Consider the following 19,739-nt stretch of genomic DNA (forward strand, 5'->3'; position numbering starts at 1 on the left):
GATGGATGGTGCAAGGGATTGCGAAACTCACGGTTCAGATCATGTCATGGTTTTGGAGGCACGGTTTGGCTCAATTCTCAAACAAGTAAAAGGGAAAAATATATGTATATTATGAGTGAGGGAATGAGATTAAATTTTTCTGTATGGCCAAATTCAAAGAGCCGTCTAATGACACCAGAAACCAAATTGTTGACCTGCACCAGGCTGGGAAGACTGAATCTGCAATAGGTAAGCAGCTTGGTGTGAAGAAATCAAGCATTGGAGCAATTATTAGGAAATGGAAGACATACAAGACCACTGATAACTCCCTCCATCTGGGGCTTCCTGCAAGATCTCACCCCGTGGGGTCAAAATGATCACGAGAACGGTGAGATAAAATCCCAGAACCACACGGGGGACCTAGTGAATGACCTGCAGAGAGCTGGGACCAAAGTAACAAAGGCTGCCATCAGTAACACACTACACCACCAGGGACTCAATTTCTGGATTTATTTTTTCTCATTTAGTTTCTAATAGTTGAGGTACTGTCTCCCCCCCTTAACAAGGTCATCTTGTTTCAGAAGAGGCCAGTTTCATCCATCATTCATTCATCCAGATGATAATTATCCTTTGCGATTATCTTCTTCAGCACATCAGGAGTTTTTTCAGCCACTTCTAAGTCAGCTGATGGCATTTCTCCATGCAGGGCAGTCCTGCACAATTATTTTTTGAAAAAAAAAAAAGAAAAAGAAAATGTATCGCAGCCCCACCAATATATTTAACCTTTTTAGTCTGAAGAAATAGGTAAAAAAATATTGCGCTGATTTTTTTTTTTCTAAATGATGGATTGTTTATTTATGATCTCATAAAGTGCAGCTGTTTTCCTGCATTACCTGCTGTCTTTCTGTCAAACACTGACACCAACTAAACCACAGGCAGACAAAGAATACATTTACGGAAAGTAAAGACACGTTATCAAAATGTCTATAATAGTTCATAAACAATGACATTAACATGAGCTGAGTAATTAAAGGCGCATGATCCAGGTGTTGTGCAACAAGCAGCGCTCCGCTTGCCCCGTTCCACCTGGCAGCCTGAGCCCACTACCCCGTTCCCCTTTCCTTCTGTGTGACGGGAGTCAGGAGCAGCTGCAGGGACGGCAGTTCACAGTTTCAGGCTGTTACAAACTCTGTCATATAACAGACATTAGGAAACCACGAGTGGCACAGATTTTTTTTCCAAGCACTGAGCCGCTGTCACCACAACCCCCCGTTAAATTTGCGCCCCGGACAACTGCCCGTATTACCTGTGCCTAAAACCGCCACTACTGCGCGCCCCCCCTGGCATCACATCAGGCGCGCCCCACTATTTGAGAAGCACTGAGACAGGGGCATGGAGGGAGAGAGAGAAAGAGAAGGGGGTGGGGTGGCGGGTGGGGGGTAGTGTCCGGGAACGGAGATTTAACTCAGCACCGAAGCACCTCATTCTCATTTGAACACACACACCCCTATGCTCCACATCCAAAGAATCCAAAGGGAACATTATTAGAGCATTCTGGCACACTGTATGGTCACATGACTTGTGTGTCCACACATCACGTGTTGTCCGCTGTGATGCTCTTAGTCAATTTTATATTGTACTAAGTAAGGGTTAATGGCCGACGAAGTATGCATTATCAGAAACTAACGCACAACGTGGAAGCCTTAACCGTCCGACGTGAAGCAGAAATCATCAGGCCTGCCAGACGGGGGGGTCTGAGGATTTCAGAAACTGCTATTATGTCGTGCAGCACTTACCGTGACAATGCACCGCAGTCAAGATTCTGCAATATAAAGCGATTTAAAAATGCTGATGGTCACGATGGTTAAATAAAGCATCAGTTCAGATAAAAAGTTCACCTGCTCTGTTCAATACCAGGTATTTCTCTTTGAGTGAGACTGGTGGAAGGTTTGGTTGAAGATGTTCTGGATCCATTTTAGGTCAGAGAATCAGATCCAATCTGATCATTCTAAATGAGCCAACATTTACTATGAATCGTTTTGTCAACCACAAATTATATGAATCGAACTCAATGCATTTAGGCATGTAGACATGGTCAAGACGATCTGCTACAGTTCAAACTGAGCATCAGAACGGAGAAGAAAGGTGATTGAAGTGACTTTGAACTTGGCATGGTTGTTGGTGCCAGACGGGCTGGTCTGAGGATCAGAGGAGAATGGTCAGACTGGTTCTATTTGATAGAAAGACAACAGTAACTCAAGGAACCACTGGTTCCAACCGAGGTCTGCGGAAGAGCATCTCTGAACACACAACACATCCAACCTGGAGGCAGATGGTGTACAGCAGCAGGAAACCACACTCCTTTCAGCTAAGAATAGGAAACAGAGGATACAATTCACACAGACTCACCAAAACTGGACAAAAGAAGATGGAAAAACATTGTCTGGTCTGAGTCTCCATTTCTGCTGCTACCTTCAGATGGTAGGGTCAGAACTTTGTATCAACAACATGAAAGCATGGATCCATCCTGGTTTGTTCCAATGGTTCAGACTGGTGGTGGTGTCATGGTGTGGGGGACATTTTCTTGGCACACTTTAAGCCTCCTTTAGTACCAACTGAGCAAGGTTCCAACGCCACAGAGTATTGTTTCTGACCACGTCCATCCCATAATGACCACAGTGAACCATCTTCTGATGGCTACTTCCAGCAGGATAAGGCGCCATGTCATAAAGCTGGAATCATCTCAGACTGGTTTCTTGAACATGACGATGAGTTCACTGGACTCAAATGGTCTCCACAGTCACCAGATCTCAACCCAACAGAGAACCTTTGGGATGTGGTGGAACAGGAGATCAGCATCATGGATGTACAGCCGACAAATCTGCAGCAACTGTGTGATGCTGTCATGTCCGTATAGATCAAAGTCAGGACTAAACATTGTGGAGTTTACGTTTCATGCAGATACAATCTGGAACATTCTTTCTATGTTAAAAAAAGTCCTTATTGACCATATTTAAGTCTAAAAGAAATACTTTTTCATCTTTTCATGACAACTAAAAAGCTTTTATCTGCACTTGTCTTAATTTAATTTTAATTTCAGGATATTTCAATTATAATGTATGCTTTGCTATTTTAATCTTTGCCTCTTTGTTTTTAGTTTGGCTTTTTTATGTAAAACTCTCTGAGTTAGCGTTAGTAGGAGTTGTGCTTTACAAAAAATCTTACCTTAGGTCCCCATTTATGTCCAGCTGTACACTATCCATGTGATCCAGTCTGGTGGCAGCGATAAGACTCCAGCCGTCATCACCCGACGCTACTCTGACTTCCAGCGCCTGCATGCCACTCTGCGGCGTAACTATGGAGACCAGATGGAGCGCGTCTGTTTTCCCCGTAAGTACACATCATGGAATCCTGTCACTGAGGGACTCACTTCTGCAGCTTTTGGCTCTTTTTTTTTGCCTCTGCTGTGTCCGTTTTAGCAAACACCATTCCAGTTTATCTCCGTGTACTTACAGAGGGCCAAATCATGACTTGTTTTAAAGACGTTTCATGGAGAAGGCAGCAGAAACACAAACAAAATAAAAATTATTTAGATTCAGTTCATTCCTGTTGAACTCTTTCCAGAAGTTTAACAGGGAGGCAAATTAATTTAGCAATAATAGTGACAAAGAGACTACACAGAGGACTGTTTGTTCTTACACAAAAACATGGGAATGTCGGTTAGAGGATCTAGACAGAGTTGAACGTGTCGAGCAGGTGAAGGACAGACCAGGACGTCCTTGAGACCTGAACAGGACAAAATCTAAGGCCTCTGAGGCATGGAAAGTGAAGGACCATAACACAAGCACTTGTGTTCCTGTGCAGGAAAAAAGTTGCGGAGAAACTTTGCAGCAGAGACCATTGCTGTACGCAGCCGGGCCTTTGAACAGTACCTGTCCCATTTGTGTTCCATATCTGCCCTGCGAGGGGCGCTGTGTGTGCGGCAGTTCTTCTACCTGAACGATCTTCAGGCTGGACAGCTCCTCATCAGGTAACATATGAGAAACGAACTCTCCCGGGGTCGTACCCACATGCCTACACATCAAACTCTGCCACAAATATATTTTATGGTTGTTTTTATGGTCTTTTATTTCATTTTCACAAAAAACAAAATAATACAACATGCAATCATATTTTATGTGACAATGAAAGAGGAAACAAAAAAAAGAAAAATGATCATCTCTGCCATACTTAAAAACAAACACTAACATAATGCGGATACCTTAATTTAAATACATATAACTATAATAATATGGACAAAATGATCACCATTTCTTATTGTTCCTATTTCTTTAAATATTATATTTGAAACATGCTTTTTATATACATTTATTTAGGCTCTTTGGTTTATGGTTATAGATCATTCTATAATTTGACACATTTAATTTATTTTACTGAAAATTGGGTGTCCTTTTAAATTGTAATTACCATATCGTTTGCAATTTTTTTTTGTATCTGATAGGGTTTATATGCGTCTCTGTGACCCAGTTTGAAGGCTCACTGAGACTCGAGAGGGCAAAATAAAAATAAAAACTAGTGGACCTTTTTCTTTTATTGTTTTCTCTATGAAAATAAGAAAAATATCGCACACTTCTGGAGGCCCAGGCAGGCCGCCTTCTCATCCCGCAGCAGCTCTCTGTCTGCTGGCATAACGATCAAGCTCCGTCAGATGCGACAGGCTGGCGACCTGTCAAGATGTTTCCTGCTTTCAGCCAACGGTAGCCGGAACAGGCTCCGGCAACCCTGTGGACCCCGCGGGTTAAGAAAATGGATGGAAGTTCAGGACCAAAACGCTCGTGTTGGATGTGTATTCTACCCGCTGATCGATTCACAGAAAACATCTGTACTCAAAGGTGAGGCCCTGATTGGTTGATGCGGCGTGGTGACCTAGCCACAATTCACATATTTGAACACTGGCCATGCTGCCAGAATTGCGCTGCTACCAGACATTCGTGCCGCACCCACTGCAGGACCTCATCTGTACTGTTGACTTGCGTCGCCGACCACGTTTGGTGTGAACGCAACTTTCAGAAGAAGCTACAGGTCTGTGAGAGCCAGAAATCTTGCTTGTTTGTGGGTCACCAAATAATTATTTACCACCATAATTTACAAATACGTTCTTAAAAAATCAGACAATGTGATTTTCTGGATTTTTTTCTCATTTTGTCTCATAGTTGAGGTTTACCTATGATGAAAATTACAGGCCTCTCATCTTTTTAAGTGGGAGAACCTGAACAATTGGTATCTTATTAAATACTTTTTTGCCTCACTATATCTTGACTGTTATCAGCTTTTTTTAAACCAAGTATTAGAATCATACTAGCCATACTAGACATGTATGAGAGAAGTATGACGGTGGTGAGATGTGCTGTAGGTCAGACAGAGGAGTTCAAGGTGGAGGTGGGACTACACCAAGGATCAGCTTTGAGTCCCTTTTTGTTTGCTATGCTGATGGACAGGCTGACAGACGAGGTAAGACAGGAATCTCCCTGGACAATGATGTTTAAGGATGACATTGTAATTTCCAGTGAGAGTAGAGAGCAGGTGGAGGAACAGCTAGAGAGGTGGAGGTTTGCTCTGGAAAGAAGAGGCATGAAGGTCAGTCGTAGTAAGACAGAATACATGTGTCTGAACGAGAGGGATCAAGGTAGAAGCGTTAGGTTGTAACAAACTATCCTCCACACTGAGAGGGGAATGTCACAACGCCGTTCTACGGCAGGGGCATTGAATATCCTGTCAATCTCTGCACAATAATATTAACAACAAAAAACACAAATAACCGCTTGTTGGTGCAGTCGTGTATTCTGCGAGTGCATGAACTTTTTATCAATCAACTATCACATTCATCATTCAATGTACAAACGCCCGATTTCCCAAAGTCCATAATATTCACAAAACCAAAGTGTAATCCCGAAACCCTGCAGTCTGATAAGAAAAGAAAAGAAAAATGTTCGACAGTCTCACGCTTTAGGTGGGAGGCCGCCCCGCCTCACTCATCGGGACGCATTCCACCTGTAAAGAGCCAGCCGCTGATCCTCGTACCGGAACGATCCGAGCCTCTTGGGAACAATACTCCGCCAGGAATTGAAATGTCTGGGGTAATCCAAAACGTAGCCAGAAAGTATTCCACAGTGCGAGCCTCTCTTGCTCCTCCGCCTCCTGGTCTGCCGTCAGCCCTCTACCTTTCACGCACCCGCGTCATTTAAAAAAAATAGGTGTGTCACCCTGTCACCTGGCTGTCATTTGTCAGCTGGTCCCATTCATCCAATGGGACGACGACAGACAAAACATGACCACAAATGTCCACTTGAATCACAACCTGTTAAATAAATTCACATGTTTTTCAAGCTTGCTGTCATGGATAGAAACAGTTTTTAGTATTTAGGTGGTAACCATTACAAGGTTACAGGGGGCTGAGGTGAAGAAGGTCCAGGAGGTTAAGTACTTAGGGTCAACAGTTCAGTATGATGGGGAGTGCGGAAAAGAGGTGAAGAGGCGAGTGTAGGCAGGTTGGAGCGGTTGGAGGAAAGTGTCAGGAGTGTTGTGTGACAGAAGAGTGCCAGCAAGACTCAAAGGAAAGGTGTACAAGACAGTGGTGAGACCAGCTCTGCTCTATGGGTTAGAGACGGTAACAGTGAGACAGAGACAAGAGGCTGATATGGAGGTAGCGAAGATGAAGATGTTGAGGTTCTCCTTAGGAGTGACCAGGTTAGACAGGATAAGGAACGAGTACATCAGAGGGACGGCTCATGTTGCCTGTGTTAGCGACAAAGTCAGAGAAGCCAGACTGAGATGGTTTGGACATGTTCAGAGGAAGGATAGTGGATATATTGGTAGAAGGATGTTGGAGATGGAACTGCCTGGCAGGAGGACAAGAGGACGGCCAAAGAGGAGATATATGGATGTCTTAACAGAGGACATGAAGTTGGCTAATGTTAGGGTAGAAGATGTCCATGATAGAGTGAGGTGGAAAACGATGATTCGCTGTGGCGACCCCTGATGGGAAAAGCCGAAAGAGAAAGAAGAAGACTCATACTAGCCACATCAATGTGCTCCCTCTCTCTAAAGTTTTCTTGGCCTCCGCCTGCCTACAGTCTGGCCTGAGACCATCTGCTGCAGTTCTTCTTCATCTCTGATGCAGCTCCTGCAAACGTCAGAGTCTAGAAATGTTCTTTGAGCAGAGCAGAATTTGGGGTTCTGCTTTCTTGCCCAATCACCGTTTGAACACACTGGGTCATTTTCCCCCTGCACGTCTGCAGTGAAAGTCTCCCTCCTGCTCCATCTTTGTGCTATCGCACTCTTTTATTATTCAAAGAGCCATCAGACACATAAGATACCATTATAAGCTTTCTCAGTGTGATCGTCCAAACCGTCCTGCAGTTGCAGCTTAAAATTAGTTTGTTTCTCATTTGGTAAACAAAAGTTACAAAGAATGAAAAAGGAGGAGGAGATTAAATCAGCTCAAGTTTTTTTTCCACATCAGAAATGTAATGCATCTCACAGCCTGCAAAAGGCGCTGTAAGCTAACATTTCTGATGGGAATCATCAAGTGCATCACCAACTGTTAGCTGCATTAGTCTGCCATGAATGTTTATTATTTACTGGAGGCAAAACTGTTCATCTTCATCACTGCTTTGCTCTGTGGAGCAGTTTTTCTGCTGGACTGAAAGCCAAGAGCGCTTTCAAAGAAAAGCTTATTAGACATACTTGTAACTATTTTTTAAGTGACTCATTTTGTTTGGAAAAAAATAAGAAGAAAGACATTTTGGTCAGTTTAAGATTCAATTCAGTCAAACTTAAATATTCCACTAATGTTCACGAGTATGTTGCTGTTGTTTTGAAAAATCTCCGGTATGAAATGTTTGTCAGTCATGTTAATGCATTCAAATGTTCTTTATTTTAACGTTTGAACACGTTTTTGTTTCTGAACTGTATGACGGTGCTCCCTCACTTTTTTCAGTGCAACTTTGGATGCTTTTGGCTTCTCCAAACAACATGCTGTGTTCTGCTTCCTGATTGGCTGTTGATCTTGTCAATCACTTTCCACTGAGCTGTGTCTCTTGTACAGACTGCGTTCAGTTTGACAAATCTACATACATGTCTGATCACGATCAGATATTTCTTTACATTCTGCAATACTGGATTACTTTTTTATGAGCACTGAGAGTTTAAACAGGACAGACAAGTGTGTAAAAATGTTCATGTCTGTCAGAGAAAACTGCATAAAGTGTGTAGCGAGAGGTTTTACAGCACAAAACATCTAGAATTATTACTATGTAAAATGAAGGTGACTACTTTGCAGATGATTGCGGGTTATTGATGAACGTAACCCCCTGAGGGAACGCTGTACAGCGTGGATCCCCAAACCATGATTACCACCGACAGCAATGACGTGCAGTCGGCTTCCTGCAGGTTTGGGGGGATTTTGCTGTTGGAACTCTTCGCTCTTTATCCACCTCTAATGTTTTTACCGTCCAGTCAGAGGCGTGTCCTCTGATGTCTGGACAGTGGGAGGCGTGGCGGTTAGTGAGGTGGGTGGAGGAGAACCATAACTGAACCTGGGTGGTACAGGAGTTGGGGCAGTTTTTGGCTCCACCCATTTTACTTAGAACCTGGCTGCCCTTGAGCAAGGCCTTTGACCAGTCTTTCTCCACAAAGCTCAGGTCCAAACACAGAATCCCTTCTTTGTGTTTTTCTTCTTCTTTCTGTCAGAATGGATCTTTTGTTTCAGTTGAGTTTCTCTCCTCTCTAACTCAGGTCGGCATGTTTCCAGGAGGCCTTAGGTCCACTCCTCAACGCCAAAAGACTGCAACACAAACTGGGCTGGACGAGTTACCATGACAACCAGGCCCAGGCTCCTCTCCCCTCCTCCTCCTCCTCCTCCTCCTCCTCCTCCTCCTCCTCTTCCCACTGGTTCTTCACCTTAGTGGGGCTTTTGTGCTGCTTCCAAGAGGTGGGCCAGTTGGAGGAGGCTCGGGACCACTGTGACCACGCCCTGCGGGTTCTGACCCCCACCAGCTCCAACGCAGAAGACAAGCCCCTCCCACCGCACCAAGCTTGCAACAGCCTCCTCCCCCTGCTGCTTCCACTGTTGCGGGTGGTGGTCCGACTGTCATGGCAGACAGGAAAGGATAAGCGGCAGTGGGAGGAGCTTCTGCAGCACCTGGAAGAGCAGCAGGCGGGACTGGACAATCATCCCACCATTCAAGAGTTTTTGATCCAACACAACCTGCAGGAGAGCGAAGGGGACGGCTAAAGCCACGCTGGGGTGTGAGCCGAGATTTTCAGAGTAAAGGTCAAATGTTTTTAGGGATAAGATTGGTGCAAAACGTGACATTATTGGTTTGTTCTCAGGTGAAGGATGTGACACATCTGATCGTTTCAGACCTCCTGAATCCTTGACCAAAACAACTACATTAGACATCAACCCTCAGGCTTTCATACCCTGTTTCACCTGTGGCAGCGTTCCAGTTTTCCTCTTGTCCTGAAGGAACGTGCACAGACTCCAGGGCTGTGCACGTTCAGCAGTCAGCAGATTGGAGTCGTGCAGAACAGCCAACACTTCCCATAATGCAGTGGGTTTTCAGGAGATTGTTGAAGAAGGGAGGGAAGTCAGTCGGTTGTTGTTGATCCATCAGACCTTCAGCGTTTGTCCTGCCGAAAGGTTTTCAGTTTTTTTTGTGGAGTTCTGCAAAAGTTGTGTGTTGGAAGAGACAGTTTCTGCAGGTCCCTGAAAACATCTAACTAATGAACTCACATTTCAGTGGCACTTGAACTCTATCCCTTTGTTTTGTAAGCAAAAGCTACTCCATTCATTCTACATCTATCAGTCCAGAGAAGAATTGAGTTGACGGTGGTATCACAATCCAGAACTTGTGGCTGAGACCTGGCAGGTGGACCGGAACCTTGTTCTGCTTTTGAACCGAAAAGGAAAGAAACATCGCAAAAAGGGACAAAAGGAATTAAACACTCAATAAAACCTGATGTTCTAAGGGAAAAGTAGGAACGAATATAGAAACGAAGAATGAAAATCATCTGAACCTTGTAATATTCCAGATGACTTCATATACTGTTGACGTTGATGGCATTGTAGGCGTGTTTGGAAAGCATGTGGTTGGACTGGCGGAATTGGAGCAGGTGACTCCTGCTTCAAAAAGAAAACAGGAAGCAGAGCATTTGCTGAAACTCAAAGTGAGGATGTGGTTCGCTTTTAATATTCCCATCGTGGTGTTTCCTGGGGAAATGAGACTGTTGGTGCTGAAATGAAGGCGTGCAAACCAACGGAAGCAGAGGCAGATGAGAGGATCACAGGAGATGCTTAGCTGTCTTTGCTGGAGGGGGGGGTTGTGTCAGAGGTTACGACCGTGATCCTCCTCCGAACTGCACTGTTGAGCAGGTGTTCTCAGCCGGAGTCTAAAATGAGAGCTCTTCTGTGTCTAAGAGCTCTTGGAGTCAGTTTGAGCGTCTGCTGTGGCGCTCCTCTGGCAGACCTCCACCCATCTGCATGGACCGTGGCCACACCACACTCTCCACCTACACAGTCCGACGTGGCATTCACTCTCACCGTCGCCAAGGTAATCCCGGCTCAGTGAGGATGTGGTTACTATGGAGACGTGGTTTCAACGATGACCTGGACTGATGACTAGATTTCAGACGGAAATAGAAATGAGCTGTAATTGCTGCAGAGTTTCATGGGTTGGAAGCAGAGCGGAGAAAGGAGCAGATTACAGAGGGAAGTGAACCGTCCCTGATGGGAAATGCAGTCACTAACAGAAGAGTTCACCGTTACTAATGATGCACGTTCAATTATACAAGGACTACACCTTACACAAGTCACTTTTCATCATCTCCTCAGGCCTTTTATATGCAGTTGTAGACGTTTTGACTTTTTCCTGAAATCTTGTCTTTGCATGAAGCACTTTATTGCTCACAGCAGTACCGTAATCATTTATAGTTACCTTCTTTATGGTGGATGACAAACTGTTGTCATGCAACTCCATACCTCAAAGCATGATGGGAAAACTGCTCACAATGGCATTTAACAAAGTCAGACCACCTTTAATGACATTTTCTCCCCACTGTGCAGTTTTACATGATGAATTCTGAAAAATTAAGAATTTATTTTACTTGAATAAAATGAAAACCAGTACATTTCTTAATCATACGAGCCAGTATTTTACTAAAACAGAGTATAGAAAACATTACGAATGTGTTAAGGGAAAAAGTTGAAGACTTTATGCTCAAAATGAGCTTTTGTCTCATTTAATTTTCAGCATTTCTTTCATGTTAATCCTAAAACCACAAAAGGGAACTTCCACTGCTACGATTCTGCAGGTATTACATTGTTTTTGTTATCAATAGAAATGTCTGATTGCTGGGATATTTTTTTAAGAGAAGCTCTTCCTCTAGTGGGATGCAGTTGGATGTTTATTTCAAAGCCAACATTTCTCAATAATCAGGAGCAACAGCATTAAGATGACAGCTTAAAATGTGTTTGAAATGTTGAAACCCTAAAGGGAAGTGGAAGTTTTAGCTCCACCTTCTTTGCCTGCACCCCCTCCTGCTCATGAGTTCTCACGCTCGATTTTTGGGGTCGTATCACGACCGAGCCTTCTTGGTGACAAGTTCAAACCAGCTTCAGGAGGAACGGACGGAAGGCTGCTTTGCTTCTTCCGGCCTCCAGGAGGCGACAGAGAGGGCCTTTGGTCTGTGAGGTTGAAGATCTGGTTCTGGTTTTAGCTGCTTTTCACAGCTTCTATTGTACAGAAAAAGAATAAACATGCAGATGAGTCAGGACTGCTCCCTCTCAGATGCATGCTTTGATAATCAGAGTTATACGTGTGCAGCATGTTTTATGGAATAAATTTATAGTTAAATCTGCTTCTCTTGTCTTTCATTTATTTTTTTGACTCTCAGGAATGATATTTCTCATTTAAAAAGCACTTTTACACTGTCAAGCCTGGAATAGTTGGAACATATTTTAATAAAATGAAATGAAACTAGATTTAAATCAAATAGGTCAATATTTTCTTCACACGTATAAAATAAATGTAACTCGTTTAAACTTAAGTTGTTTTAAAACTTATTTTAAATCTTGTTTCTGCTACAGAAGTCATCGGTTGGATCATCAGTGGAGCAGCGTCTCCTTTTGAAACATTTGAAATAGATGGTTATATTCGTCCCTCCTAGAGGTTTTCATCTGCTCAAAACCTTTTGGTCATATTTGATAGTTTTTTTGCTTGACGGCGCTTCAGCTCTACAGTCGTGGCCAAAAGTTTGGAGAATGACATAAATATTGGTAATTGGAAAAGTTGCTGCTTAAGTTTTAATAATAGAAATTTGCATTCACTCCAGAATGTTATGAAGAGTGATCAGATGAATTGCATAGTCCTGCTTTGCCATGAAAATGAACTTAATCCCAAAAGAACTATCCACTGCATTTCATGGCTGTCGATATCCGCGTTTACATGGGCAAAAGTAATCGTAATGAACGCCTGATCGGAAAGAAAATGCGTCATGTAAACGCGACGTTCGGAATACTCTGCCCCGGTGTGGGTACCGGATGTTCTCTGGTTGCCGGATGTTCTCGGGGTCCTTCGGGGTCCTTTCAATGAGTTATATCACTAGAGGAGACACCTCGTGGTTCCCCATGGGAGGACAGCACCGCCATCTTGGTGAGGTGAAATTTTGAAGATCAAACCACTTTTTATAACATTTAATAAAGAGCTCTGTTTTTACTTTCAATCACTTCATTATATGAAAAAGAAGAATGGCCTCCTGTGGTTGCCGTATGGAGTGGGCCCCACCTCTTTCGGTTTTATTTGCACCTTAGACATGTAGGGCCCTTGGTAGGGGGGGTGCTTGGACATCACTGCCAGCAAGCAGCGGATGTCCTCCTAGCACCCTACCCGCCAATTTTAACCGCACCTTAGACATTTAGGGCCCCTTGGTGGGGAGGGTGAGGGGACGTCACTGTGAGTAATCAGGAGACGTCCCCTTAGTGCCCTACCCGCCAATTTTAACCGCACCCCCCTTAGTACACACACCCCTCCCCCCTCAATATATACATCCCAACATAAACACACACACATGCACACACACACTCTCTCAAACACACATACACGCACACACATTTTGCAAGGAAGGTGGGACCTAGGACCATCTGTCCCCTGCCTCTTCCCTGGTGGGGGGTACGGGCCCCTTTGCAACGGCGGCTGTGTCCCCGGGGTGCCGGCTTCCTGGGCCCGGCGGTGCTCTCTCCGCGCGGTGGGGGGGTTCACATTACATCTGAGCCGGGGGTGTTCGTGTCCCTGGGGGGTGGGTTCTGGTCCTTGCTCCTGAGTGCTGGGCCCCGCCAAATTTCCAACTGTGGCCGAGCCTGGTCGGGCCATATTTACAACACCCCTTGTGGGCCCTCTTTTTTCCCCGGGGTTCCCCCCTTCTGGGCGGGGGCGGCGGGCCCCTGCCTCGCTCCTCCCTGGACCAACCGTGGGCCGGGCGGATGGCTGCCTGGAGTGCGGAGTGGGTCTCCCTTGGGGGGTCCTGGCTCGTACCTGGGGTTGGGGCGGGGGGATGCCCGGAACTCCTGGGTGGTGGTGGGGTGCTCGTCTGGGGCTGTGGGCGTCCTTCTCCGGTGGGGCCCTGCGTTGGGTTATCCCGGCGCGGCGGGGGGGCTGCTCTCCTGGTTGGGCTGGGGCGGCGCCCTCTTTCCCTCCGTGCCTCCCTGCTCTCTGGCTCTGGGGGCCTTGCGGCGGCCCTGCTGGCCCTGGCCTGGGTGGCGGGCTTGGTCGCCCGGGCGGCGGTTGTTCCCTGCCGGTTCCCGTGTGGGGTTGGGGGGATTCCGGCTGCCGCTGCTGGTGCGGTGGGGGTCTTGGGGTGGGGATGGCTGGGCACTCTCCCTCCTTCTTTTCACGTTCCACCATCCATTTTAGAAGAACATAAACACTTACCTGAGCACAGGTGTTAGCTCAACAGACTGAATGACTGAAATATTTCACACTAGTTGGTTTTAAGGCATAAGTATGCGTGTGAACACTATCTGTTTTGTGTACATGTCGACAGGTGGACATTTTTGCAACTAACAGGTGTGTTTATAACATTTGAGTGTGTGTGTGGACAGGCTCCGCCCTTTTTTTTTGTTTTTTTTTCATTTGAACCTTACCATAATGATTAACAACCAGTAAACTTGCTGCTTTATGCTGCTTCATGGTCTTATCCCCCTTCCCCTCCTATTATCACCCCCTACCCCCCCTCTCTCTAACGTCCCTCTCTCTTCTTCCCCTCTTTCTTTTTCCGTCCGGTCCAACACCAAAGATTTTCAGACATGTTTGAAATTAATAAAGTTTGGCCTCAATTACAAAAGGGGTTTATTCAGACATACCTTTGGTTTGTCTGAAGATTAATAACCCCTCTTGTTAAAGTAAAATATGTCCAACCCAAGAGGCCCTCAGCTCTCATCTGTCTGCCTAGCTGTTGGACAGGACAAGTTAGAAAAAAAAAAAAAAGAAAAAGAAGAATGGCTTGAAATTGCTTAGTTTTGTTCAGAAATACAAACTTCACGAGTACCCCTAACTTAACTAGTATTAGACTATTTAGATTTTTTCTGTTTCTTTATTTTATTTTACTTATATTTTTATTTATTTGTGTGTTATGTTCATTCTTTCTTTTTTTCCCCTCTATTCTTTATTTTCTATGTTAATATGTTATTTTTGGCAATGGTGACTGATCTTCGAAGCAATATTCATTACATTGTTATGGTTCGTTGTTAACGTTTATGTCATTGTTAATGTATGATACCGCAATTGTCAATAAAGTTTTTAAAAAAACTTAGCGACGTTAACAAATTGGTCGTGGCAACTTACAGCCAATCAAATAGTGTGACGTCATAATTGGTCGAAGGACCCTGAAGGACCCCGAGAACATCCGGCAACCCTAGAACATCTGGTACCCACACCAGTCAGACTCGTTTGGATCAGAATTTCTTTCCGATCGAGATAGGTGGGTTATACCGATCGTTTATCCGATCGTGGAGCATGTAAACGGTCATTCGATCGTGTGTCACTACTGCTCTGGTTTACGTCATGCATAGACGGTGTTTCGCTGAGAGAAAGCTTTGGAGCGCATACGGGACCGGCCAGCTGCTCTGCGGACGCCCCGTGAAAAGCGCCGCTCCGCCCTCACCCCGCTGGCTCTCCCCTCTCTTTCACCCCTCATGAGGGAGATGCGGGGAAGGAGCACTTCACTCGGTCCACTGGCACCTGAGTGAGCAGAGCAGCTGGATTAATAATTTTGTGTCTGGGGGGGAGGATGCTTTTTTTCGTGTGCGTTTTGTTGTTTGGTTATGTGTTGGAGAATTCAGACTGCGAGCCGTCCCGCCGCTCTGGGTTAGCGGCTGCAGGACTCAGGAGGAACCGTGTCCGAGCAGAGCTCGGGCCGCTAGCTCACAGAGTGGCTTTGGGGCGGTCTGTGTGAACTTTTCAGAGCAGAAATAAATGTCGCTCAGCCTTAGAAACTGTTCAAACAATCACGTGGATTTGTATTTCCAGTTGTGTCCCGACAAAATAAAGGCTGATGTTATTCCCAGACATTTACGTGCAGCCAAGATGCAGATTGCTGCGTTTTATGGTCCTGGATTTTGTGTCCATCAGGCTAATGATGTTAGCCCGTGTTAGCCTGCCCTAACCCTTCTTCCAGCTTAATTCTTCCACCAAAAAGCACTGACCACATGGATTAAATATAATGATGAGCGAACAGGTGCTTCATAATATTCATAACATTAATAAAAGCACGTTTGGAAGATCGTCTCGTATTACGGAGCTGCTGCACATGCTGTCTGTCTGTGGCAACGGTTTGTTCACAACGGGACCTATTTCTTCATCCGGGTGATTTTGCACTACTGCGCATTCCCAAATTATTCATTCCGAGCGAAAGTGTGAGCCATGGGAACGTTTGTTCTAATCGGAAAAAGGTTTTCTGATCCCATGTGCACGGGTGAATTTTAACCCGACCATTGATCCGATCAAGATATTCTGCCCATGTAACCGCAGATAATGTTCTTCCATTGGTAACTTGCAAAGAAGCACTAGCAGCCATCAATGCGTTGCATAAAAATGGCTTCAATGGCGAGGATGTTGTGGCAACTAAGACTCCTAAATCAACAATTGATAGGATCATCAAGAACTTCAAGGAAAGCAGTTCAATTCTTGGTAACCCTTGTGCAATCCTAGGCACTTGGTGTTCTAGGATTATTCTTGAGCACATTTAGCATGTGTTTCTGAATCTTTATTTTCTGCACTGGATTTGATGAGATTTGTTAAGTTTTTACCATTAGACATCCAGGAACATTGTTTTTGAGATTTTCCACCGTGTTGAGCTCATATGTACTGTATATGCATGCCTCCTTTAACAGTTTTGATGGTTTGTGCTTAGTCGATGGATGATCCCTCTCCTCTGTGTTCACACTTTTCAAATGAAGATTAAATTAGATGTGAAAGTTGTCAGTTAATAGGAGACTGTCCTCAGTTTTCCTGAAATAACTCTTTGCCCAGAGAAACAAGACGTCAGTGTTTTTGGATCCTTCTGCGTCATGCATGTCTAGGCTGTTCCGGCAACCCATGGCCCAAGAGCCACATGTGGCTCTTTCATCCTTCTGTTGTGGCTCCCTGTGACTTTGGAAAATAATGAGTATTTTATAATAATTAAATTTTATTTTATTTTGGTCATTTTTCATGCCATTTCAAAGGCGCTGCGGGCTCTGCACGAAGCGCGAGTCACGTAAAAAAACAGCTTCGTAATGAGCTCGTATTTATCGGGCGAGACCTGCAGAGCTGATAGCAGGAGGCGGGGCGGCTTCAATAAACACTCCGATCTTCTGCCGGGAACTTGACGTACCGCGGGGCAGAGATCAACTCGCTGATGACAGACTGAGAGTTCGCGCCAGTGTTGCCAGATAGAGTCACAGTTTTCCAGCCGAAAAGTCATCTGAAAACCGCCAGACCCAGCCAAAAACCGCCCAACACAGCTTTTGTTGATGTTTATTTTCGTACTGGACTGATAAAATAAAAGATTTTTCTAAATAAAATATAGTTCAGACTAATAATAAAATGGTTACAATATTGAATATTTCTTCAGCGGGCCGCCTTCTTCCATTCATTTGCTTAACCCGCTGTGCTATCGTATTTTGCGCTCTCTGTGTAGGACACACTGAGGAGCGCGGGGGAAACAAATCTCAGCTGCAGAGGATGTGAACAGGAAGAGAGGAAAAGCAGGTAGAGAGGCGGAGGAGGGGCTTTGGCTTCAAACTCTGTCAGACAGATGGAAACACGGGCGTCAGATTGAGACGCAGCTTTCCCTGCGGGAGTTGAAGCAGAGACTTTCTCTGTAATGATTTTATGAACTCACACATGGAAACATGATTACCAAGTAGAACTCTTCAAAATAATGAAGTGTCTACCATGCATTGATAAACACATCGCTCCATGCAGCGATCAGACCAGAACCAGTAGCTCCTCTCACACGCGGCCGCGGTATCATCCTTTAAAGAACATAATGTGCATTTGCAGCGGTGTATGCTTCAGACGATGTCCGATTGGCCAATCTACATGTCAATCAAGTCCCGTACTTCTCAGTGAGGATTTTGGTGGATTTTAAAGAAGTCCTTTTTTTTTTAAAATCTTTTCTGGCCCGCGATCTACACTCATGTCATTGAAGATCGACCGGTAGATCGCGATCGACGTAATGAGCACCTTTGAATAATATATACATGCATAATATATATAATGATATCAAAACTGGTTGTTGCTCCGGGAGCTTTCTTTTCATTAGGGGCGGTCCCAAATGGCTCTTTGAGTAAAAAGGGTTGCCGACCCCTGGTCTAAACAAAACTTTTGACTTCCAGAGGCATCCCGGAGCCAGGTCTGTTACGGATTCGTGTTGGCTTTGACCAATGACTACATGGGAACTGGACCGAGTGACCCGTCCCCCTGGCGTTCCAAACAGGAAGGACCTGCTGGCTCTAAGAAGCTAAAAATCCTACAGACTTCTATAGAGAAATGAACAGCTGTAACTCAGTCATTCTATTGTTCAGGATAAACATTCTGGATCTGATACCTTTTTAAGATGTTCTTGTTAATCCTCATTTTGTCATATTTTTTTAAACTGATTAGATGCCTCAATGAAAGTTCATCCAACGTGTTAAACATGTAACCCTTGTGCTATCTTAGATGACCCCACACTTCCATTGACGTGTTCTCCCTACCATGACAAAGGTGGATAAAGGTGGAAAGATTTCATGTAATCCATGGACACCAGTGAGGTTCACAAATCATTGAAGATAAAGGTTCAGAGCACTGTCTAGTGGGTCTAGATGACCCAACTCCCAATGGTAAAGTGCCTAGGATAGCACAAGGGTTATCAGATTCTCATGAGAACACTTTTCAGTGGTAGGGGTGCGGCCTTTGAACAAGCTCACTCCTGATTGGCGAGAGTGGTTGCCATAGAAACGTTGACTCGGAACAATCACGGCTTTCTAAAAATGTCTGGTTCCAACATGGCGTATCCGTATCGCAAAACAGTGGACACTGACTTGACTTCATTTGGTTGGAGCTGGAAGTAAACCGTTTAGTATGGGTGGTGATGTCACACTCACTCTGTCCCGTTTTCCAATTTAGTTTTTGAGTTTGACACATTTCCATCCCAACCATTCACGTTTTGCTCACATTTCCAGGACCTGTCAACAATATTAAAGCTAGGTTGGAGGCATCGACCTTCTGTTCCTTACCTGTTTGTAGAGGACAGAAGCTTTCCTCATGTTTGCAGTAAATGTGGTTCCACTCGCCTGCAAGCCCTAGAAGCTGTTCAGAGTTATATTCAGTAAGTGTTACTTTGATCACACGGTGGGACAGAATTTTCTCCTCTTTGATGTTAGGATTTCAAGAAGCAGGAAAGCTTCACCTTGAGGAATGTTTCATTCAGATGGTTGTGATCTGCCATGTTGTTCAAACATTTGTGCTGGAATGCTGCTGTTGCTACAAATATAATTGAATAAATAAAAAAATAATCTGGCGCGCACAGAGCACCTCAAACGTTGGGTCCTACTAGGAGTAGTTAAGTCGGAGGACGGAGGCGGGAGTTTCAGAAGATGGAAACAGTCTGCATGGAATCGTCAGTAAGTATTGTCAGTTTAACAGTAAAGTAAAGTTTCTGCTCATGTTTATGTGCTCGAAATAATGACAAGGGTGATGGATAGTGCTAGCTAGTCTTTGGCTTTTGAACAGGGCTGTCGTGGTCCTAAAAAGTCTTAAAGGCACTGAATTACTGAATTAGGAAACAATGCCTAAAAAAACAGTTTTTTGTAAAGTCCTCCATTCTGCTATCCAGACCTCAAGAATGGTGCCGTGTCTTCATCGTTTGCAGCAGCGGGAGTGCGAGCTCGGGGCAGCGCACACCCCACAAACCCCCCGCACCCCCAATTTCCCCCACATCCCGGCAACACGTTTTCTTCTGACCAACCCTTTGTCCGAACTTGTCATGGTATTTACACATCTTGTACAGAACAGAATTCTAAAAAATGTGAATTCATTAATAACAGATGTGTTTTTTCATCATACGTGACCATCAAATTGGATTTACCTGATCCTTCTGTCATTAGAAAGGGCATAAAGAGAGCTTTCCAATGACATTAAGATCATCCAGATAGCTCAAAGAATGAGAAAGTTATGCCA

The 19,739-nt window shown here is 44.6% G+C and overlaps 1 protein-coding gene across 4 annotated transcripts in view; it reads left to right on the forward strand.

Moving 5' to 3' along the window:
* Window positions 1-11,898, forward strand: part of snx21 (sorting nexin family member 21) — a 32,733-nt gene extending 20,835 nt beyond the window's left edge. For 2 of the 4 annotated variants that reach the window (XM_023957000.2, XM_023957001.2), the window contains 3 exons: window positions 3,228-3,369; window positions 3,844-4,009; window positions 8,776-11,898. In XM_023957000.2, coding sequence (XP_023812768.2) covers window positions 3,228-3,369; window positions 3,844-4,009; window positions 8,776-9,274 — 807 coding nt within the window. In that variant the 3' untranslated portion in view covers window positions 9,275-11,898. Of the gene's footprint in view, window positions 1-3,209; window positions 3,370-3,843; window positions 4,010-8,775 lie in introns of all 4 variants that reach the window. The other 2 variants (XM_078950117.1, XM_078950119.1) reach the window with 1 other exon arrangement.
* Window positions 11,899-19,739: the final 7,841 nt, after the last annotated feature.

The sequence above is a fragment of the Oryzias latipes genome, chromosome 7, assembly GCF_053564925.1.
Source record: "Oryzias latipes strain Hd-rR chromosome 7, Olatipes_Hd-rR_3.1".
Taxonomy (NCBI): Eukaryota; Metazoa; Chordata; class Actinopteri; order Beloniformes; family Adrianichthyidae; genus Oryzias; species Oryzias latipes.